Source organism: Helianthus annuus, chromosome 9 (genome assembly GCF_002127325.2).
Source record: "Helianthus annuus cultivar XRQ/B chromosome 9, HanXRQr2.0-SUNRISE, whole genome shotgun sequence".
Classification (NCBI taxonomy): domain Eukaryota; kingdom Viridiplantae; phylum Streptophyta; class Magnoliopsida; order Asterales; family Asteraceae; genus Helianthus; species Helianthus annuus.
This window is the reverse complement of record NC_035441.2, coordinates 65,197,101-65,222,174: the sequence shown is the minus strand read 5'-3', so window position 1 is coordinate 65,222,174 and position 25,074 is coordinate 65,197,101. Positions and strand designations below refer to the sequence as shown.

Genomic DNA, 25,074 nt, shown 5'->3' with positions numbered 1-25,074 from the left:
GATTGGTCAAGGTGAAGCAAGGAATGATCCCAACGTGGTGACGGGTAAGTTCCTTCTCGACGACTTTTATGTTACAGTCTTATTTGATTCGGGTGCCGATACTAGCTATGTGTCACTAGAAGTTAGTAAAATGCTTAAGCGTATTCCAACACCCCTGAGCGACAAGCACACTGTAGAGCTAGCTAATGGTAAGAGTTTGGAGGCCTCGCACGTAGTCAAAGGTTGCCAACTTATTCTCGCTAACCAGACTTTCTCTATTAACCTTATCCCTATCGTCTTGGGTAGTTTCGACGTTGTCATTGGGATGGATTGGTTATCCCAACACCGAGCAGAGATTCTTTGCAACGAGAAGATCGTTCGTAATCCTGGTTCGGGTAGTGAACCACTCATGATTCGTGGCGACAAGAGAAGTGCTGTTGAGAACATCATCTCTCTTCTTAAGGCCCAGAAGTGCTTACGAAAGGGCCACACTGCGATTTTGGCTCTAGTTACTGATACCACAGAGAAAGAAAAGAAGCTAGAAGATTTTCCAATAGTACGAGACTATCCTGAGGTATTCCCTGAGGAATTGCCTGGTCTTCCGCCCCATCGCCAAGTCGAGTTTCAGATTGAACTAGCTCCTGGAGCTGCGCCCATAGCACGTGCACCTTATCGTTTAGCGCCATCAGAGTTGGAAGAACTCTCCACGCAACTACAAGAACTCCTGGATAAAGGTTTTATTCGTCCTAGTTCATCGTCTTGGGGAGCCCCAGTACTATTTGTGAAAAAGAAGGACGGTACTTTCAGAATGTGTATCGACTATCGTGAACTCAACAAGGTGACTGTGAAGAATCGTTATCCTCTACCGCGCATTGACGACTTGTTCGACCAGTTGCAGGGGTCGAGCTACTATTCAAAGATCGATCTGAGATCGGGATATCACCAGCTGAGAGTTCGAGAAGAGGATGTCTCTAAGACAGCCTTTAGAACCCGTTATGGGCACTATGAGTTTTTGGTCATGCCGTTTGGGCTGACAAACGCACCCGCAGTCTTCATGGATTTGATGAACCGAGTGTGCAAGCCTTACCTAGACAAGTTTGTTATAGTCTTCATCGACGACATCCTGATCTATTCTAAGAGTAAAGAGGAGCACGAACAGCATCTACGGCTTATTTTGGAACTCCTTCGAACAGAACAGCTTTACGCAAAGTTTTCGAAATGCGACTTCTGGCTTCGCGAAGTCCATTTCCTAGGGCATGTGGTGAACAAGGATGGGATTCACGTTGATCCATCCAAAGTGGACTCTATTAAGAACTGGCCTGCACCTCGCACACCAAAGGAAATTCGCCAATTCTTGGGATTGGCAGGTTACTACAGGAGATTCATCAAGGATTTTTCTAAGATCGCGCAACCTCTCACCTCGCTAACGCAGAAAGGCGTTGTCTATCATTGGGGAAATGCACAAGAGTTAGCTTTTCAGCATCTAAAGGACAGACTGTGTAGTGCTCCTATCCTTTCATTGCCAGAGGGCACAGACGATTTTGTAGTTTACTGTGATGCATCAATTCAAGGTCTTGGTTGTGTATTGATGCAACGAGATAAGGTCATAGCCTACGCCTCACGACAACTCAAAGTTCACGAGAAGAACTACACTACGCATGATTTAGAGCTGGGAGCTGTTGTTTTCGCACTTAAGTTATGGCGGCATTACCTGTACGGAACCAAGTGCGCCATCTACACCGACCACAGGAGCCTAGAGCACATATTCAAACAGAAGGAACTGAATATGCGGCAGCGACGATGGGTCGAGCTGCTGAACGACTACGAGTGCTCCATCAGGTATCACCCGGGCAAGGCCAATGTAGTGGCTGACGCCCTCAGTCGAAAGGACACTGCGCCTAAGCGCGTAAGAGCTCTACAACTCACGATTCATTCTAGTCTACCTTCGCAAATACGAGCTGTTCAGATGGAAGCACTGAAACCAGAGAACGTTAGGGCCGAAGCCCTACGCGGGTCAAGGCAACGCTTAGAACAGAAGGAAGACGGTGCTTACTACGTAACAGGACGTATTTGGGTCCCACTCTATGGCGACTTACGAGAACTTGTGATGGATGAAGCGCACAGATCTCGCTACTCGGTACACCCTGGTTCGGACAAGATGTACCACGATATTAAAACTACGTATTGGTGGCCTAGCATGAAGGCCCACATAGCAACTTACGTCAGCAAGTGTTTGACTTGTGCGCGAGTCAAGACAGAATACCAGAAACCCTCAGGCCTACTCCAACAGCCAGAGATACCACAATGGAAATGGGAGCAAATTTCCATGGATTTCGTTACTGGCCTACCTAGATCACAGCGCGGAAACGATACTATCTGGGTGATCGTGGATCGACTTACAAAGTCCGCACACTTCTTGGCAATTAAGGAAACGGATAAGTTCTCCACTTTAGCGGAAATATACCTCAAGGAAGTTGTTTCGAGGCACGGGGTGCCCACCTCTATCATCTCTGATCGAGATGCACGTTTTACTTCAGAACTGTGGCAGGCAATGCACAAGTCTTTTGGCTCACGTCTAGATATGAGCACAGCGTATCACCCACAGACGGACGGGCAGTCCGAGCGCACGATCCAGACATTAGAAGACATGCTTCGCGCTTGTGTAATCGACTTTGGCAACAGCTGGGAAAGGCATCTGCCACTCGTGGAATTCTCGTATAATAACAGCTACCACACTAGCATTAAAGCAGCTCCGTTTGAGGCATTGTACGGACGTAAATGCCGGTCACCTCTTTGTTGGGCAGAGGTGGGGGATAGTCAGATCACTGGTCCTGAACATGTGGTAGACACTACTGAGTGGATTGCTCAAATACGACAACGCATGGCGGCCGCTCGAGACCGTCAGAAGGCCTACGCCGATAAGGGCAGGAAACCACTTGAGCTCCAGGTTGGGGAGCGGGTATTACTCAAAGTTTCACCCTGGAAGGGTGTAGTTCGTTTTGGTAAACGAGGCAAACTCAACCCACGATACGTTGGACCTTTCGAAATCATTGAGAAAATAGGCAAGGTGGCCTACAGACTGAACCTACCAGCAGAACTCGGTGCAGTTCACAACGTTTTCCATGTGTCAAATCTGAAGAAGTGTCTGTCAGATGAGACCCACGTAGTTCCTCTGAAGGAACTCACGATCGACGAACAGTTGAAATTCGTCGAGGAACCAATCGAAATCACGGACCGGGATGTTAAGGTCCTCAAGAGCACTAGAATACCTCTTGTTCGAGTTCGTTGGAACTCACGTCGCGGCCCAGAGTTCACCTGGGAGCGCGAAGATCGGATGAAACAAAAGTATCCCCAACTGTTTGAGAACAGTACAACCGCTACTGAGGCTGAAGCTACGGAATTTCGGGACGCAATTCCAGATCAACGGGGGGTGGATGTGACACCCCAGGAAAACCGGGAAAACCATACAACTTGACTAGCTTCCTCAGTGAGTGCCATCAAATTTCGGGACGAAATTTCTTTCAACTTGGGGATGATGTGACAACTCGAAATCTAGAACCTTCGTTGTGTCTTGATGCAACATACTTGTACGTTATGTGACTAGTTAACTGATTAAACTTAATGATAAACGTGAACCTTTTATGTGTTATGTGCTTTGTTATATGTGCATTTGTATGTATATATGTACGTGTTATATGTGAGCCGAGAACCCGACCGAGAACAAAGGACCCGACTCGAGACCATGAGGTCTCGAGTGAATAGTGACCGATTTGGGCCTTTGGGCCGTGACCTCCTTAACCGGCTAGTAAACCCTTTAGGGTGAATCATGAAGGACTAGTATATATACTACACTCATGGCCACACTCACCATTTCTTTGGACACCACACATACTCCTCTACACACATTCTCCTATCTCCTCTCTCACTAAAACCCAAAGAACACAAACACACATCATTTTCGGATCCAATCGGTTGGCACTAGGACTTTCGGTTCAAGCTTAGAATCGACACTTGGAGTTCACCTTTCCCATCCCTTAACCGGTTAGTGATTCTCATTATGTTTAGTGTTTGAGTTTGATTGTTAAGTTGTTTATACATGAGATGATTGTTTATCAAGATGTTTGTTTGATAAAATAGCTATTTGTTGTCAAAAGATGAAACTATATGCATGATTGTGACAAATCGGTTGATATGTCTTGATTTCGGATACATTGCATGATGGGTTATGATATCTTGTGTTAAATGGAGTTCAAAACTACTAGTTGTTGATGTTCATGAAACCGGTTTACATGTGTCATAGAATCGGCTTAGTATAGAACCGAGTTTGTAGTGTTCGGTTAAATGTGTTGATTTGTTATTCATGACTATGTTGATGATTGATGCAAAATGTGTTAGAATAAGGGTTGTTTGTGATTTGAATATTTGAAGAACTTGTTGAATGTTTGAAGAACATGAAGAACTACTTGAATATGCTTTGAATGTGGTTTGAATATTTGAAACCTGCATTGTTTGATCCATTTTGGGTAAATTTTAGACAACAAAACATGTTTAGTGGCTGGTACATATTTCTGCATGAATTCTATTGGATAGTACGATCTGCGCAGAATCAGCAACTGTTGGGGAGTTGGAACCCCTGGTTGCGACTCGAAACCTCCACGTTGCGACACCAGTTGCGAGTCGAGAACACCTGGTTACGACTCGCAACCATAACATGACAAGCCGAGACCACAGGTTACGAGTCCCGTTGCGACTCGAGACCTCAGCATGACGAGCCGAAACCATGGTTTATAGTATTAATAGTAGTTTAACTTATGAGGGGATCAAAGAGTTTGGACCCCCGCAATCCAATACCTATGGGTATTGAAGGAGGTCCTACTAAATTTGACCCAGGTCCCTTGCAGGACCTCTAAACGCTGAACAAGGGCAAGACCCTTACCAAACCGTTCCCTTAACCCCCGACCAGGTAGCCAACATACCTCCATATAGACCGTGGAGATATGAATGGTGAAAATCTTTTATTTTATATAGACAGTAAAATAATGCCAAGACACCACGGACAAACGATAAGGAAGAGTCACCTTCAACATAAGAAACTAGTTATTAAAGTCATTAATACAAAACCAATTAAGAAGTGCAAAAGATTAAAAATAAAAAGTATTATTCTAAACACTTGTCTTCACCAAGTGATGTAAGAGACTTAGGCAAACATGGCCTTGATTGTTAAGAACTCTTACGATCAATCTTGGATCCCGAGACGACTCACACACTCTATGATGGACAATGGATGATGGTGGTGGATGATGGTGTTGTGATGGTGGTGGGTGGTGGATGAAGTGTGAGAGAGGTGGTGTGCCAAGGGATGAGTTGCAATGGCTCCAAGCACTCCTATTTATAAGCTGAACAGAAGCCTGGGCACGGCCCCATGTCCGCTGGGCACGGCCCAGTGCCCGTCTGACACTCTCTCTCTTCATTAATTGTAATTCGCAATTACAATAAATGCGCCTGCAGTACTTTGGCCACGCTCCCGTGTCCGCTGGGCACGGCCCCGTGGTGGGCAATAGAAGCTTCCACAGTTTTGTCTTTTCTGTTGCTTCTTGGGCACGGCCCCGTGCTCGCTGAGCACGGGGCGTGTTCAGTCTTCTGTCTTCTTTGTTTTGCTTGGGAAGATGTTGTCGAGGGGTCGGGCAATCCACTTTTGTTCCTTTTCTTGTATTTATGTTGGATTTTGCTGTCTTTTTGCTTCTTTTGTTAATTTGAGCTCATTTAATCTTGAAATACAAAAGGAAGACAAAAGCACATTTTTCCAACATTAGTACTAAAAAGGGTTAGTTTTATGCCACAATTGATATAATTTATATGTTGCATTTTGCGCGTATCAGCTCTCTACGTCGGAAAATGCCTGACTTGCGCAAGGGTCAAGGCTGAACATCAAAGACCCTCTGGCTTACTCGAACAACCACCGATCCCTATGTGGAAGTGGGAGAGTATAGCTATGGACTTCATAACGAAGCTTCCGCACACGTCATCAGGTCACGACAGCATTTGGGTTGTTGTTGATCATTTGACCAAATCTGCTCACTTTTTGCCAATACGGGAAGAGTACAAAGTAGAACGATTAGCCCAAATCTACACCGACGAGATCATTTGTAATCATGGTACGCCTCGTGACATCATCTCTGACCCTGATGCTCGGTTTAACTCGCGATTGCAGGAAACGTTTCAAGCGGCTCTCGGTACGACGCTTAACTTAAGTACCGCATTCCATCCTCAAACCGACGGACAGACTGAAAGAACGATCCGTACTCTTGAGGACATGCTCCGCTCGTGTGTCATAGACTTTGGTGGTAATTGGGATAAAAACATGCCGTTAGTTGAATTCTCGTATAACAACAGCTAGCATACCAACATACAAATGAATGCTTGTTTGTTATGTTTACACATGGAATGTTGTCTGCCTGCCTTAACGACAATAGTACAATAGTTTGGACTCATCACCCGCTCATGCGGGGGTTGTTAAGGACAATTATTTGCATGGATTACAGTGGTGATCATGTATTACGAACTGCCTCGGGCAGTCAACCCGCAGTCATTGGTATCGATAGGTTCATGTCGATAACTAACATGCTTTGTTTTCCTATGTGTACGTGCTGGTTATGCGTAAACTATTTCGAACTCTATATGCTATTATCAAACTTGTATACTCGCCTTTACACTATGTGTATTGGCTTTATTTTAACGTATGTGACAGGTGTTTAGATGTTTTTCTGCTAGGAAAGTGAGGCTAGAATAAGGCTCTAGAGGCCAACAAATAGTTGTCTGTACAAACAAAATCAAGGGTCTCTAGAAGCAGATAAACAATTGGGCTTTATGAAAAATCTGAGTTGTCGGAATAGAACTATTTGCCTAGATTCTGTCTGTAATAATTTGTTTACCTTTTGAGACATGGTATGTGATATGTTATTTTAAATTGAATGGTAATGATAATTATTATGGAAACTTCTGGACAATCTGTTTCGCTCAGTGCCACGCCCCGATGTTTCCGCCATCGGTTGGGGTGTGACAATATCTGTAGCTTACGTCTCGTATCGAGTCTATGTTTAATGTTTGTGTATGTATTAGTATTAAACTGAAATGGTTTTGTAATGTGTAAGTCCCTTCGTAGGAAGGGACATCATAGTTCAGGTTAGTACTAAGTGACTTAGACACCCCGGTTCGTACGAAGCTGCATGTAGCTTCGTACGAAGCCATGACAACTATATATAGGGGTGTAGGGTTCATTTGTTATGTAACATTTTGGCAAACTCTAGCGAAGCTCTGCCAAATTTTCTACAGGTTTTGTACAAGTTCAAATATCAATCAGAATGAAGTTTAATGGTGTCTGTGTGATTATCACGTCATTTCTGTGTCATGGATTCCGCACGTGTGCATAGAATTTAAGATCCGGTCGGAGCGTTACGAAGACGAACACGGTCCTCACAAGTGGTATTCGAGCTTGGAGGCCGGATTCGTGACTGAAAATCAAATGATACCGGCGTTTTCTATATGTTTCGAGTCGATTCGAATCACATTTCATCTCATTTCTACTCCTATTTCTTCTTTTTGAACTTTTGGAACTTTTTCAGACTTAAAATCAAAATTCACGTCGAATAACAGACAAGTTCAACTGAATTTGTGATATATTGTGCGAAACTCATTATTAAACAATCCTACAAAGTTTCAGACCTAAATTCAACTTAAATCTCATAAAATCAACAAAAAAACCCATGAAAAACAAACAAGTTTCTTAGCAAGTTAGCTTCGTACGAAGCCACACTCTCCAGCTTCGTACGAACCCACGTCTCTGTTGTTATTTTTACAAAAGTTTGATTTATACGAAGCTTCTGTTACAGCTTCGTACAAACGCACTTTCTGTCTGAACAAATCTTCTTTTGCAGCTTCGTACGAAGCCACAGTTTCAGCTTTGTACGAACCGACCAGTTTGGTTATTTGCATTCTTGAAATTTCTAAGTGTTTGATTTGTGCAGGTATTTTCAAAAGATAGTAATCATGTCGGACGAGTTCTACAATGAGTTTTACAATGCTTTCACCACATCAACACCGACGTCTACTTCCAACCCGAAGAATGTTTCAAGTGTCATTTCTGAGACACTAAACGTAGACAACGCATATGGAAATTACCAAAAGCCGCCAAAGCTTATGAACATCGAGGACTACAATCGATGGGCTCTGAGGTTTATCAATTGGCTGAAGGCTTATGCGTACGAGAGTTGGAAATATTTAGAAACCGGGTATACTCTTCCATTAACTCCACAAGGAGAAAGAATCCCATTTACAGCTTTGGGAAAAACCGATCAGAAGAATTTTGCTGCTGAACAAAGAGGGATCGTTCTTATTCACCAATTGGTTAGAGACGACATCATATCGTTGCTTCGATATGATAATACAACAAAAGGGTTATGTGAATCTTTGAAAAAGAAATGTACTGGTGGGGACGAAATAGTTAAAAACAAAAAGTCATTATTGAAAAAGGAGTTTAATTATTTCAGCTGTATGAAAGGAGAGGGTGTTAAGCAGATGATTGAAAGGTTTTGCCATTTGAAAGTTGAACTGGATAGATTTGGTATTGAAAAGACAGATGAAGAAGTTAACGAAAAGTTGATCGATGCACCGTCGAACGAGGATGATTGGCAGTATTACGTGTTGATTTTGAAGAATAATCTGAATTTGAGTACGGTTAGTCTGGATACTCTGATTGAGAAGTTAGAGGGGCATGAATTAGATATCAGAAAACAAAACAAATCAAATACCTCCAACTATCAACAGAATGTGAATCTCTATTACCGAGGAAGTCTACTTTCACCAAATGTTCAATCACCAAAGATTGGGACAGCCTTCAATGTCAGAAGTTCTAAAGAGTCACCAACAGCAGTACAAGTGGTGGATCTTTAGGAAGTAGTGGTTTCGGATATTCAGGGTCAAACTCAAACACACAATCACAGTCTGCACCAAATACACAACAGAGTCAAAACAACTCTAACACCAATGTAGTTCAATGCAACATTGTCGTAAACCTTAGCAACGCACAGAGTCTCAGTGTAGAAGCGGCAAAACAGCAGATGGTGTTCCTCACGTCTATCCTCGAGAGCTATGAAAGTCTGGTTGCAGGTAAGATCGACAACCCAAATATGATGAAAGAGGATTATGATTAGATAGACCAGAGAAAATGGAGTTGATAGATATCCGCTGGTGTATGGCGAGTGTGATCCGACGAGCACAAAGATTTATAGAGATCACAGGCAGGGAATATGTGGGTGGTCCGAATACCAAGCTGGGGTTCGACAAGTCAAAGGTCACCTTCTTCAAATGCAAACAGAAGGGGTATTTCAAACGAGAATGCCAAAATCAAAATGTGAACAACAGTGTCAACCGTTCCATGAGGATTACTATAAGAAGGCCATTTACCACCGCAATATAGAACAACCTCTGAAAATCAACCGTCCACAAATCAAAGAGGGATTATCTTTATGTTTCACGATCCTTACGTTTATATTTTGTTTGTGTATTAATGTGCAATAAGTAGTTCAAATAAATAAACCTAAATTTAGACTCAAGTAATAATAATCTAGACTCTCTAACTTGACTAAACTACTCACCAACAAGTGAACCGGTCGACTCTAGTAAAGAAAAGCAAGTGCGGATGTCGAACACACAAGGACTCTAATTAACTACGTTAACGACTCTATTTAGACTGTTACTAACACGATTTAACTATTTTTGTGTTTTAAAGGGGGGGTTTACTAAAATCCTAAAATTGGAATTAAAATAAAACTAGACTAAGATACGAACAAGAACTAAGGTTTAATTCAATAGAGATTAACGACTACCTAGGCTTGAATCCAGTTTAACTAGGAATGGGTTTCTAACGGTACTATTGTGGTATGGAAACGGGATCGTGAAGTACTAAACCCTAAGGTATTTCATGTTAAGACCTCCCGACCCTTCTCAGGAAGAAACCTAGGAAACCCTACAAGGCTGTTATAAACACCGATTGTTAGACTTCCTCTCAATCCTCTAACGTCTCTAAAAGTGCCCTAATACGACAATCTACCTCTCAGCGCGAAAGTCTAAGGCAATCCTAAATTCTAACTTGGTTTAATAGACATAGGTGCCATTAGGGAACTAAGACCGACTTCTCTCAAAACCTATCTTAGCTATATATCGTACCGAGACCCACTAACTAACTCGAGCCTCTCAGCGACAAGTTAAGCAGAATACTTATTTCTAATTGTATTTTAATTACTGTTTCTAAGGCTATCGGCCGATTTACCCAAAGATCACCTGAACCCGCAAAGATACGAATAATCAACACAAATTCATTATGTGAAAGACGTCCACCAAAATTTATGTGAAACAGCAAGTAATCAACAATCAAAATTAAATACGCATACGCACCAAATTAAAGGTTCTATTTACTTTCAAAGATCAATCAATAACCAAACAATAGAAAACCATTAAAAATCCAAACTTTATTAAACTATCATCTAACCTAGGTAGTAATGAAGGTTTTAGCCTGAAAACATGATGTCTAAAATCAACATAATAAGTTCAAAGCAAGAATTCATCACTAAAGTATCGAAACAAGAAAATAACGAAAACTGGGAGATAAGACCCGAACAATCTTCTTTCCTATGCTCCGAGCTTCAACCGGATGATTCTTGCAAGCCAAAATACTCTGAAAACCGTAAAATCTGCTCTAAAATTCGCCTATGGGTTCTTGAGTTCGTCACTTCGGTTAATGAATGATTATCTTGAGTTTAAATACCAAACCCTAGCGACTAACAAACATTTGCCGTCAGACTACCCCGTCGCGTCGCGCGACGGGTTTCTTCTTTCAGCGTCGCGTGGCGCGATGAATATAAAATCCATAAATTGCTTGTTTAATGGTGGCGCTACGCCACAGATGTGAGGTGTTGTCGTGGCGCGACGCTACGACTCTTTTTTCACAGCCTTGCACGTAAAATTCCCAGCTTGCACATCTCAAAAACTTCAAAATATTTTCTAACTCTTTCAAACTTGTTCTGGGACTTAGTATTTCAGCATTACGGCTCGTTTCACTCCATTTTCAGCAAAATTATGTACCAAGACCTGTAGAACTCAAATTTATCAATAGTACGCACATTCAAACGAAAACTAAACTAGAAATAACGAGAAATTGTACAAACTATACACGAATAAAGGATGTATTTTGCAATACATCATGTATATTTTTAGAGGTTTCTTCCAAATTCCTTGTGTGCAATTGGATAAGTATTTATCTTTATGTTTCATGATCCTTACGTTTATGTTTTGTTTGTGTATATTTTTTAGAAGTTTCTTCCAAATTCCTTGTGTGCCATTGGATAAGTATTTATCTTTATGTTTCACGATCCTAACGTTTATATTTTGTTTTGTGTATATTTTAGAGGATTCTTCTAAATTCCTTGTGCGCAGTTGGATAAGTATTTATCTTTATGTTTCACGATCCTTACGTCTATATTTTGTTTGTGTATATTTTTGGAGGTTTCTTCCCAATTCCTTGTGTGCAAAAGTTCTATTTGAACAAAAAAAAACTTATATATTGTTTGATATGGAATCGTGTGCCATAATGATATTTACCTCTATAAAACTCTTTTTTTTTTTTTTTGTAAAAAAGTAAACCTCATGTAATCAAGAGTACAAAAATGCTTACAACTAAGGTGGTTAGGTCAGTTTTTACAAGTTATTAGTTATTCATTGGAACTATTTTTAAATTATGAAATCAAAGTTATAGTGTTTTAAATCTTTAGAATCAAATTGTGTTTATAGTTGTGCTACCTAGAATTAATTTGATACCTTAGGATAAAAAGATTTCTTTGGCATTTCATGTGAGACAATTTCCATTAGCTATATGTTTCGCGATGACAATCAACAAAAGCCAAGAATAATCACTATCTAGGGTTAGTTTGTACTTGAAACAACTCGTTTTCAGTCATGGTCATTGTACGTCCCTTTATCAAGAGTAAAAAACTAGAGATGGAGTCATTTCTTTCAATTTAGTGTAATTTAATATTGACGTTAGTAACTGAACATTTCTTTCATTAAAAAGATAGAGTAGAAACTCAATAAATTAATACTCGATTATTTAATAAACTCTCTAAGATAATATTTTTTGTCGGTCCCGACTCGGGGATAGGGTGCTAAATTAATAATTCGCTAAAATTATAAGATAATACATTTTTGATAATTTCTTTAGACCCCATATAAAATATAAATTAATAATTCCTTATATATAGCATATTACATGAATGATTTATGAAGGTTTCTTGAAAAAATGACTAAATTGTCTTTTGTTTTTTGTTGAAATCAATTTCCCCTTGAATCTCGTCTGTAATCTCGTCTCTAATTTTCCTGATCAACTTTGTCTCTTATGGATTTTAATCTGTCCTCCATGCCCTCCATTTCAACAGATCCACTCTCTCCAAAACGCCGAAAATTTTTAATTCCATATCTTGCTTTGAACTTTCCAAGCCAACCAATAGAAAAAGTAAAGTCTGGAGTATCCACTGGATACATATCTTTCATGAACTTTTTCGCCTTCTCGATGATTAGTTCACCTGTCATATTCACATGTTCTTGATATTGAAGAATCCATTCATAGAGAGATTTTTCTAGGTCAGGAAATTTTGCCGGTTTGTGTCGCTTAACATCGCCTCTTTCGGGAGCAAGTGAGAGATACTCTAAAGACCGCTTAACTGTATACGGTATTGTCGCTTGACTCACCTGCAAACCATAGTTACTATGAACCCATTCTTGCAATTGCTTTTGAGTGAGACTTGGATTATCCTTGTTGTGCTTGCATAATGCTCTTCGAATCTCGTCTGTCATTGTTGTTTTTTTCACACCTTTAAGATGGGAAGCCATGTTGTGTGTATGATTTGTTTGTGTTAACCTATTTTGATCTTGTATTTGTATAGAAAATATTTTGAATGTCCATAAAGTGATACATTGAACACAAGAAGCATAATAAGGTGGGAGATTGAAGGTTTCTTTCAAATTGGGCCGTTCATTTGATATACATGCATTGTATACAATAATTAAGTGGAAGCTTGAAAGATGTTTGTAAACTAACTATTCTACTATAAATTAACTAGAGGGAAGGCCCGTGCGATGCACGGCATGACCAACAGTTAGTGTCCTTCATTTTGTTGTGTGTTTAGGGAAAATGTTTATGTATGGATAAAAGATAATTAGCCAAAAGACAATGTAAGAGAAGCCATACAAAACGTGATAAGAGTTTGTACCATAAGCTGGCCACACAAAATTTAAGGCGTGCATAGCACAGGAAACTTGCCAAGTCTAAAAACATACATTACAGGGGAAAATTTAAAGGAGTTCATAAAGCCTCCGTTTTTATTCAATAATCCACGAAATCTTCTGCTGCTAATGCATGGCCATGTAGTCGACGTTCCCCTTAGCTACCCACAGAACCATCTGAATCAGAATCTTCATAATTAGGGCTGTGAAAGAAAGAAGGGAAATGTTAGGCTGAACCTTAACTTAGATGATGTATATATATCCATTATTTTGTACTAAAAACTTGATAGAATGTAACTCCGTTCAAGTAAATTCCCATCTGTGAACTGCAGTTCAAACTTGTTGAAGATCAATTAATTCCATTTAGCTATTTGGCATGTAAAAATAGGGGGAAAACATAATCTAACGATTTAACTTAAATATCCAAACGAAAAAAAGCATAAACAAATTCACTACAAATTGCATCATAATCGACATAAGGAAAGGTAACCTTACGCAATGTGGGAATCTAGTGGTGATGCCCGCGCATCGCCGACTTGTCGCGGGTAAGTTCCATTACAATTCATTTCAACATTAAAGCGATGGGTTCGTATGCGTTCTCAAATCGAAAAAGCACATATCAAAACCAGTGGTGTCATTGTAGTCATAAAGAAATAAACATGATGTTTGTATCATATATTATTCAATTTTAAACATTTACTAAAAGACAACACAAATGGACAGGTAGTTACGTGGTTCATGGAATTTCGTAAGTCAAAAGTATATATAGAAACTTACATGTACTTGCTGACTGTTTCTTTGAGCTTAACCGGTGTTGGTATTGTCATCACCCCTTTACCCTTCCTAGTCATGGGAGTAGGAGTGGTAGATCCAACGGATTGACAATTGGTTTCGTCTGGGAGCACACATTTGCAGTTGAAGCTCTCAAAGGCCCCATGATGGTAGTATGTGGATGTATCAACTTGGATGGTTCGGGTGGTGCCTATAAGTGAATGTAAGCAGTTTGGGAGCGTTGAGATGCTACCGTTAGAGGTCTGTATCATGACTGGAGTGAAGCTATCCTGGTTGCTTGCGGAAGAAACGGTGTAGATGTGCGAGAGACCCGATTCCACATTGAGTATAGACTGAGCAGTGGTGCTTGTTAGAATCTGTGCAGTGTCATCGAAGCACACGATGACCACATTTGCCGTGGAATCGAGCACATCAAGTTGAAGATGGAACCTGTTGAAAGTTTTTTTTTTCAGATGTGAAAATGTATAAAGACGTTTGCCAATGCACATAACTGTAGAATACCAAAGACGAACCTTGCTCGGGGAAACATAACTGGGTTTTCACAGCCAATACACTACATCTCCCCGTGATCATGCGATACACCTTTCATGCATTTTCCTCCTCCACACGTAAGTCTGAACCACTCTTCGCTATTACGTACGCCTTTAATCACCACACGACAATTGAACTCAGCATTCTGCATGGATTAGAAGAAGCACGTTTAATGTATGGATAACAATAATGCTGGGGGAAACAATCGAAATTATAGAAAGTGTTGATACCGTGTGTTTCTTATTTTCTCGACCATGGTTTAATATTTCTTCAAGAGTCGCCAAACTTCATGTACAGTTAGCAACAGCAGTAGTTTTCTTCATGTTCGCAGGTGTCTTTCGATATTCAGCCACAGGTTGTATAATGAAAGGTAGGATGCTTGAATGTGGCTGTGTATTTATAGAGACATGATAAGTAGGCTCTTGGGATGACCTGTGGCAGTTTTCATTTTAATGGAAGTTTAAATGCAAAGATGTTACAGGATCTGAATATGAGAATGTAAAGGTGCTCACACATCTAATTGCATTAATGATAACCAATAATAATAAGTTGATGTTATGGAAGTTGAATATGAGGAGTCTATACATATATAAATCTATATTATTAAATCTATATAAATCTATAAATCTATATCAGTCTATATACATATCCCCTATATGCAGATAATATATATATATATATACACGCACATATTTAGATATGCATAACAAGGGAAAACCAAGCTCATATGATCTATAACCGGTCAGAGCCACCAATGAAACTGCAGATAATGGTCTCATGAATCTGAAATCATAAAAACCGAAACATTTCCAACCAATTAAATTCTGAATGGTAAAAGATAGAATGTGTAACATGATTCAAAACTAACCGTGTGATATTACGCCAAAGTCCACTAAAACGAAGCACAATTTGAAGAGTTGAAGCAACAATAGCAGCAGTTCCTTGAGTCCCTCTCATAATCCTCTCCAATTTATATATAATCATCAACATGTGGGAGTCAATTGGATGTAATATTGAACGAAACACTATAAGTTTTATAAAAGGTTGATTTGCAAGTGTGTAACCACCTCTTGAGGTTCCACGGTGTCGTTATATTGACCAGCCAAAATGATTGAAACAGTAGTAGGCACGAAAGTGTATGACCCCCCCCCCCACCCACCCACAAAATGACAGATGGCAACCGTGTCCAAATATGTGTTTGTGTCAATGTGTTCAAACCAGCAACAAACAATAGTCTTTGAATCATCGTTGCTTTTTCAGCCTAAAATAGACAAATAAACCAACCATCCCATGTATCTGAATAAAATAAAATAAAAAAACTAAGAAATATAAAAGAATATGAGTTTTCAAAATTTAGTGGAAACTGTAAACACTTACATTCCCACCACTCGTGGCACAGAAGTAGTTGTTGCGCTGTCGTTATTGGCAGACTGTGTAGATAGCTGGTCGTCAGCTGTTGTGTTTGGAACGGAGCAAACAAAAACTGGGTTTAGGGCATGCATTAGTTATTATGTTGGATTAACGGTGACAAAGGTGATAAAAGTTTCTTGGCATAATATGTGGCAATCGAATCTCAACACATTTAGCAACCTACAGAACATTAAGGAAATATATAAAACTAATATTTTTAGGCATAATTAGCATCATTCTATAAACATATCCCCTATATGCAGCTAATATATATATATATATACACTCACATATTTATATATGCATACCAAGGGAAAATCAAACTTATATAATCCATAACCGGTTAGAGCCACCAATGAAACTGTAGATGATGGTCTCATGAATCTGAAATCGTAAAAACCGAAACTTTTCCAACCAATTAAATTCTGAATGGTAAAAGATAGAATGTGTAACATGTTTCAAAACTAACCGTGTGATATTACGCCAAAGTCCACTAAAACCAAGCACAATTTGAAGAGTTGAAGCAACAATAGCAGCGACTCCTTGAGGCCCTCTCACAATCCTCTCAAATTTCTATATAATCATCAACATGTGGGAGTCAATTGGATGTAATATTAAACGAAACACTATAAGTTTCATAAAAGTTTGATGTGTAAGTGTGTAACCATCACTTGAGGATCCACGATGTCGCTATATTGACCAGCCAAAATGATTGAAATAGTAGTGGGCACGAAAGTGTATGACCCCCCCCCCCCCCAATGACAGCTGGCAACCGTGTCTCAAGATGCGTTTGTGTCAATGTGTTTAAACCAGCAACAAACAATAGTCTTTGAATCATCGGTGTCTTTTCTTCCTGAAATAGACAAATAAACCAACCAGCACATGTATCGGAATAAAATCAACAAACAAAAAACCAAGAAATAAAAAAGAATATGAGTTTTCAAAATTTAGTGGAAGTTGTAAAGACTTACATTCCCACCACCCGTGGCACATAAATAGTTGTTGCGCTGGTGTTATTGGCAGAATACGGGGATAGTTGGTCGTCGGAGGGTACACGCATAATACTCAATGTGGTACGTATATAGCTGTTGTGTTTGGGATGGAACAAACAAAAAAATTGGGCTTAGGGCATGCATCAGTTATTATGTTGGATTAACAGCAATAAAGGCGATAAAAGTTTCTTGGTAGTCCAAAAATATATGGTAAGGCAAGTATTGTTTATTGTGTCCGATCTGATGTGGCCAAATTGTTAAACGTTTCTTTGTAAACGATGTTTCTGGTATGGTTTTTCATGCTACCGTTGCCATCCCCGACGATGACAATCTTTAAACCTTCAGGTGTCGTAACCCTTGAAAGCGCGACATAAAGCTGGCCATGGCTAAACACAGGTCGGGGCAAATACAGACCAACAACTTTTAATGACTAGCCTTGACTTTTATTAATGGTCATTGCATAGCATGGTTTCACTGGGAACTGGCGTCTTTTCATAATAAATGGCCATTTTGATTTCGTGGATGAAAGGGTTATCCTCGGTATTAATGCAGTATCTCCACGATTAGACTCAGTAAGTATCCTAGCCTTGATAACAAATTTCCCAAGGTCTGTGATAATAAGACGGGTGCCATTACATAATCCTTGCAAGGGGTTCACATTTCTGAAAAGCATGATAGGGAGGCCTTCTTTTAAATGCAAAGCGTGCGGTGGCATACCTGACAATGTCAAATAATTAAAGAATTTAACTGGTCACAATCTTTTTGTCTGTAACTAATATTTTAGTGTCGGGGGGTGGGGGGTGGGGGTACCTGGGAATGTCAAAGAGTTTAGGAATTCAGACGGATAGAGCTGTTCCTGTTCTAATACATCCGTGGATGCGCGACATATCTCGTCAGAACTCTTGTACGTCTTTGTGGTCCGTCTCAATTGTGCAAACATGTAATCATTGATTTCGTCCGCGTCTATATTGTGTGGGGTTAGTATTGCTCTTTCACACAAAAAATCGTCATCGGCCTGCCTTTCTGTAAACGACGGGAAGACAGCGTTAACAATCGATTCCACAGGAAGGCCACAACTATCAACGATGAACCTGGCGGGTATCTCGATCCAGGTTGGCTCATCTTCACCTTCTTTGGCTTTTGAGGGAATGATTCCATCGCCGATTTCTAACAACCATTTGTTGAAACGTTGCCTATCCATGTCTAGCACACCTGTTGAGGTGTATTCGTTGACACGCATACTACGGTGGAGTCTGAAGAGTTCACAACTTTTCCACATATACGATTTATTTATGCATGCCTGAACAACATCTTCTCTTTTTCCCTTTGGGATGACGGGAAGGATTTGCCTGAAATCACCACCAAGCAAAACAGGCATGCCACCAAACACACGTTCCCTGTTTGCGTAGGTAGAAAACCCCAAGATATCTCTAAGTGTTTTATCAAGTGCTTCAAAGGCATATTTTTGCATCATTGGTGCTTCGTCCCAGATGATTAACCTTACCTCTTGTAACAGGTGTGCCAACTGGGTATTTTGTCTGATGGCACACGTGCTATTGTGAAGTAATTCTAAAGGGATAGCGAAGCGGCTATGAGCTGTCCGACCACCGGGTAATAGAAGGGACGCGATACCTGACGTGCGGGGATAGGTAAAGTCAGTAAAAACGGAGTTGCGTTCGCAACCACATACATTATGTAGCATGAGAATAATTATACAACATTACAGAATTATTTTTTTACCTGAAGATGCAACCGCAAGGGCAATCATGCCCATAGATCTTAAGCGTGACAGAATGACTCTATACAGGAAAGTCTTGCCTGTCCCACCTGGACCATACACGAAAAAGAACCCGCCTTTTCGGGTGGTAACAGAATCAATGACTGTGTCGTATATGACCGTTTGTTCCATGTTGAGTGATGCATATAATTGATCGTGTTCGTCTGTCAACTTTTTTTATTGTAACTCAACTCTTCCCTGATTAGACGATTATCCATCTTATCGAGGAGCGACGTATCCGGTTGTGGCATATCTGTGAAATCCGCCAACGATTTTCCATTTTTCTCCAATAGTTCATTTAGTTCAATCAGGCAGTAGTTCTTAAGCTGCTCGTCTGATAAATGTAATCCTGGGAACATGAAGAGCCTACGTTTCAGGTACAAAATATCATCAGATAGTATCTCCCAATTCTGTGCCCACAGTTGCGCCGGGCGGTTCACTTCGCAAAACAACAACATGGTAACAAACAATTCCCGTAGCTGGGAACCGGACGCCCATAATTTAGCCTCTGAAAGGGCATCATTCCACTCCTTGTCATCATTAAGCAAGCCATACGCATAGCAGGCTTCTTTGAACGTTGCATACACGACTCCGTCGACCGTTTTTGTTTCTTCGAAACTTCGGGGCCCTCTCACAATTCCCAACAACATCCTTAGATAATACTTTGGCCCAGCTGCTGGATTGCAATACACAATCCGCCCAATGGCTGTCCGCTCCAACCGCGTTTTCCATACCTTGTTATCCTCTTGCCACACATACCTTGTTGGTATCTCGGCGTACGTTAATTTTCTTGCCGCTTCATCTCTGTTGTTTAGCGCAAAGCATTGGGTGAACATTGTGTCTCGTATCCCGTCCCGGTTTAACAGGGCCGGCAAGCTGTCCGAATCACGTAACGTGAGCAGATGTTGATTAGATGTATGGAACGTTAGCTTCATGACGGATGGGAATGAGTAATGCATAGGAAATGCAAGCATTCTCCACACAGCTTCACATGGCGATAAGTACCGGCAATCCAGATAGTTTTTAATCTCATCGAACTTAACAATCTGTTATGTATGCTTTTCACCATCATTGCCAATGTTTTCCTGAACAACCATTGTAGCCCTGTCTGGCCCCTTGTTTAAGTATTTAAACAGGTATTTTATTGCTCGGGACTGGTTGCACCATTCAACATTGATGTGCGATTCGTACTTTAAGAGGAGATAACGGTTGTATGGGACGACAAACCGGTTGTCCAGCTTCGTTTTGCCCTTATTAAAGAAGATCTTGGTATCTCGTCGTCGATAAACCGGGTAACCGTCTTCATCAATTGTCGTTTCTCGATAAAATGGTTTCGGAAAGTGTTTCATTCATTTTCCATCTGTTGTACACGGAGCACTGCGCGCATCATTCCCACATGGACCATGCAACATGTAATCTGTTACAGCCTTATAGCCGGATGGATCGTCAATTTTCGATGGGATCTCTGCTGAAATCAAATCATCTATACCAGCAGGCGTGCGAGACGCGGCAGAATGTTCAAGCCACAACAAAAGGTGCGCGTGCGGTAGGCCTCGTTTTTGAAACTCAATTGTGTAAACATCTGTATATAACCAAGAGGACAAAGATTCAAGTCAGCGAGGGAAAAAAGGGAAAATTAGAAAGCTAAAAAAGGTTAGTATTTGTGGGAGAATTGATAGCAAAAGAAAGAGGCGAGGCATTACAAACTTTACCTGCTTTGCAGCTGCCAAAGATTTGTTTCTTCATAATATCTTCAAGAAGGTCAGCTTTAGCCTAAAAACGCGTGATATAACATCTGCACGGTCATGAGACTTTTGCCCTGGTATGAGAGATACCATGTTTTCGATTTCAGGCCATTTTGGGTTAGCTGTGAAAGTTATAAACAGGTCGGGGTTCCCAAACGCACGGCACAGAGCCATGGCGTCTTGCTAATTTTGGATCATATATCTTGGACTGCCCGTAAAGGTTGCCGGCAAAACTATACGTTGCCCGATAGCCTCAACATTTGTATCCCCACGCGTCACAGCGTCACAAACATTATGGTAGAGCTCAACGCGCAGCTCATTTTGGTTATTCCTCATCCAGCGGAACCTTTGTTCTTTGATGGCTGCGTATGAGTCAACCAAATATTGTTGGAATAAACGACCGCCTCTTAACAGGGTGGTGCCTTCGTTGTTGCGATAATGGATTCTGTAGCAGTAGTATTCCCGCATCGTGACACATTGTCGTTTAGTCGCCCGACGTCCGGTGTTGTCATGGCAGCGTATTCGCTCGTGGAACCCGGTCTCTCTGTACGGAAACAACAACGGATACTACAAAGGCATGTAAAGCTGATGTAATTCTGATATCCGTTGAAGCGCGCCGTGCTTTGTACTGACAATAACATCACGTGGTTCGGTGTTTTCCCCAAAGTCGTTTGTGATAAGAACAGCAACTTCAGACATATTAGGGCGATTGTACTGTGGATTGTTTATTATTTGGCCTAGTAAGCGTAGTTGACAATTGTTGCTTTCATTTTGAGTGCACCAGTCGCACGCCATGCGGAAGGCGTTAGCCAAAGGACTGTGGGTTTCTAACATTCTGATGAGGGACGCAACAATTGCTTCATCACATGTGTCGGGACAATGGGTCTGGCCAAACAAAGCAGTTATACGGTTTTTGACTTCGTTTTGCGTGTCGTAGAAATACAGTTGAGCATATCTGGGTTGTTCACCTTCAACTGGCAACATGGCGCCTATTCGGTGGTAGTTCTGACCACTTATTCGGAAGGTGTATAGGCTTCGACCACTGTTTATAGCGTGATCAATCTTTCCCCAAATGATGTGAAACAGAACATGCTATTGTAAACTCTAATATGTTCTCTGAATCTAAGTGTCTCCGGGTCGTTACAATCAAGTAATGATCTTAATGGTTCAGGAGGATCAAGAAGGCGAGCAAGCAAAACCTTGCCATCCTGGCAGCACGAAGAGAAAGTCGTCCCATCAGACGACTTTGTATTTTTATTCCTCTCTTCATACCACATGATCGCTGCACAATTATGGCACGTGAAGGTTGGACGGCCAACGCTCTGGTACCTAACATGCGCACCTATGATATTTGTAACAGGCAAACTTAGCACAACGCACGGATTGAGAGTAGCATATCAAACAGCAGGGTAAATCCAGATGCAAAAGGGAACAAAACGTGCATGGTAAGAAATAGGGTTGGAAAATACCTGTTGATGCAAGCGTTGCCCTACGTGGGGTGCGAACACGAACACCTGGTAACATATTAAAATATGGCAATGTTATTCCTACGTTGCATGATAGACGGGTAGAAGCATAGTCAGGTACAGGGTAGTGATGGAGATTTACCTTCTGTTTTTTTAGGGCGAGAAGGGCGCAGGCGCGATGGGTTCGCTACGTTTTGATGAGAATTCCGTGTAGTGCAGGAAACATTGTCTGTAAAAACGTAATAGTTACGGAAATGATAAAAGGATAGTAGTAAACATCGTAGATAACGTTGTAGACCTTGGGCAGATACGGAGGGAGAATATGTTGTTGGTGGGCATAAAACAGGCTGCATCTGCACTGCATCGCTCCGCATGATGTTTTTACCTGTAACATATGTTAAAAGAACAACTATTATGTAGGGCTCGTAGCGGGATGAGGGATAATGTAAGCGTGCAATCCAGAAAGTATGAATAGGCGTACTGCGTCCCAGAGGGACGTTGATGAGGAAATATGGGGACGACCTTTTATTGATGCTCATGTGCGCACTCTAGCGGTAGTACCAGTGGCCACTGTAACAGCTGGCGGTTGTATTTGAGTGCAACCTGCAAGAGGCACAGAACATGCAGATAGAACAAAACACAACATAGTAGGTACAAAATGTATAAATATCTAACTAAGAAAGTAAATTCCAATGCATTGTGTGCGGCTTGACAGCAGTGGCATCAAAATTGGAGGGCCTAAACTGTTTGCAGCCTAGTTAGAGTTGTAATTTGTGTGTGCACGCATGTCGGTAAGCGGGCATTATGGCTAAATGGTTCTGTTTTCACGAACAGTATAGCTAACCTACGTTGGGGTCAGTAGAGGAAGTAGATGCATTTATGGTAGATAGGGTAGGCCCACAGTATGTCACGGCCTTCCCACCAAGACCCACATAATTACGACTTTGTATATGGATAGAATGTTTGCTACCCACGATGCTAGCATCGCTGCAGCTGTTAATCAATGTAAGGCCAAAATATGTTTGTATATTTCCGTCAGTCAACGTATGGGAACAAAGGCGGGCCTGTATCGAATTACTAACCACATCAGGAGCAGTAGGCCATAACCTGCAAACCTCGTCTATTATGAGGGAACAGGAAGGATTAGAATTCAGTATTTAAAACTCCATATGCGGGGTCGGGGGTAACACTACAATTAAAAGTTTCATACCTCTGTTTGTTCCAGCCTATTCAAGCAGTTTTAGCCCACAAACGTATTGGATCAACCCGTTAGGCATAACACGTGAATATGCATGAAAGGCGAAAGAGGCTTCGAGCATCACAAAGGGGCGCACAGCCAGCTGTATGTTACATACAATGTTACATAATACATCGTCCAAAATGAAGCATTCATACATGTCCCCGCGGCGGGGGGGGGGGGGGGGGAGGGGGGGGTAAAACAAAGCAAGTTGATGTGAAGGAAAAGGCACAGAATATACGGCAAATAACTCTTAAAGAATGCATATTAAAGCTGGTTTAAATATTATATTTATTGTTGGCCATGCGCCTGTTTTTTTACCCAAATAACAGGTACAGGCACAGTCAGATGGAAAAGGTCATATGTCGTAAGGTATTTGTTTAGCACAAGTCATAATTTGCTTATTTCGTTGTTGTTTGTAATGCAGACTTCCACGTAGGTGCTCACGAAGATTGTATAATGACACGGTCATCGCTTGTACATTTGCATTATTCTATATGCTTTATTCAACATCTTAGATAAAAATTCATGTAAGTCTTATATGATTCCAAAACTTATTTTACGTTGTGCATTGGTATTATTCTATTGGAGTATGCATGATTCTGAACAAACATTTATAGAACCCTTTTACAGTGATTGGAAGTTATATGTGACTTTAAAGATGTAACAAAAGGGTTGGGTAAACGTATTTGGAAGCGTATGTTCGGAGGTGGCATATTATGATCCTATTTGGACTCTACCATCGCTTTTTAGGCGGAGTATTTTTGTTCGTCGTAAATATGTGGCTGAATTGTTTTAATAAATCCAGAGAGACTGGTAAGGCGGAAAAATTACATATATTGCGCAATAGAAAAACATCACAGTTTTGGTGTAGGAACAAGTCATAGGTGTCGCCACATTATTTGAATCCATAAAAGAGAAAGTCACAAGAGCGCAAACACTTGAAGAAAATAAGAAATGACCACCGCCATATCAGCGGGAGCCCTTCTTAGCATCCCCACTATCGTCTACCACATCGGTAACATGCACACGGTCAACGGACACCCCCTCATCATCGTCATCCGATTCTTCAACGTAGCTGCAAAGAAAGATGGGAATGTATGTATTGGCGCAAAGTTCCAACATGTAAACATTCGAAACAGGGGACAATTGGTAGGTGTAACTTACAGCTTTCTAAGTTTGCGTCCAGTTCCGGGTGTCGGGGGCGGGAGGCTCGAACCACGCTTTAGGGAGTCAGATGGTACGGTACCCAAATCCGACGTGACAACCTTAACGCTCCCATCTGTATCATCCATACCAGGGCCAACAATCTTCGCGCAATTGAAGCTCTCATATTCTCCATAACGGTAGTATGTGTGGCTCTTAATCTCAAAAGTGTGTTTTGTTCCAATAAGGGATTCGAGGGCGGAGGGTAGTATGGGAGCATCAATAGAAGTATCCTGCATACCAAATACAAACCAGAAAAGTTATCGTAGCAATTTCACATATGCTTCAAAACCACCTTGTAATGAGTAGTGCGCATACCTTCAGCTGTTCCTCTACCAAGGATTTTGCGGTCCTCTTAACCAACTGCTCAGCAACTTCATCAAAGAGGGTGACAACGGTGCTCATTGCTCCATCAGTTACATCCGCTTGAATCCGAAACCTAACAGGGTATAGTAGATCAATAATAATGGTACTACGGGGCCAAAATTGTTTGGTGGTGAAGGTAGAAGGGCACCAAATCACCCCAGACAACAAAGAATCATGGCATGATATGGGGAGGGGAACAAAGTAATGAAGTTGTGCATGAGATGTTGAAGTGTATACCTCG

The 25,074-nt window shown here is 41.1% G+C and overlaps 1 protein-coding gene across 1 annotated transcript; it reads right to left on the bottom strand.

Moving 5' to 3' along the window:
* Positions 1-12,396: 12,396 nt before the first annotated feature.
* Positions 12,397-12,882, bottom strand: LOC110875835 (CENP-B homolog protein 1-like). Its single transcript, XM_022124032.1, has one exon. It carries the CDS (start codon positions 12,880-12,882, stop codon positions 12,397-12,399), a length of 486 nt encoding a protein of 161 aa, XP_021979724.1.
* Between the last annotated feature and the right edge of the window lie 12,192 nt (positions 12,883-25,074).

Bases quoted from the DNA above. Each gene is read 5' to 3' on its own strand.
- LOC110875835 (XM_022124032.1), bottom strand. From the start codon at position 12,882: ATGACAGACGAGATTCGAAGAGCATTATGCAAGCACAACAAGGATAAT.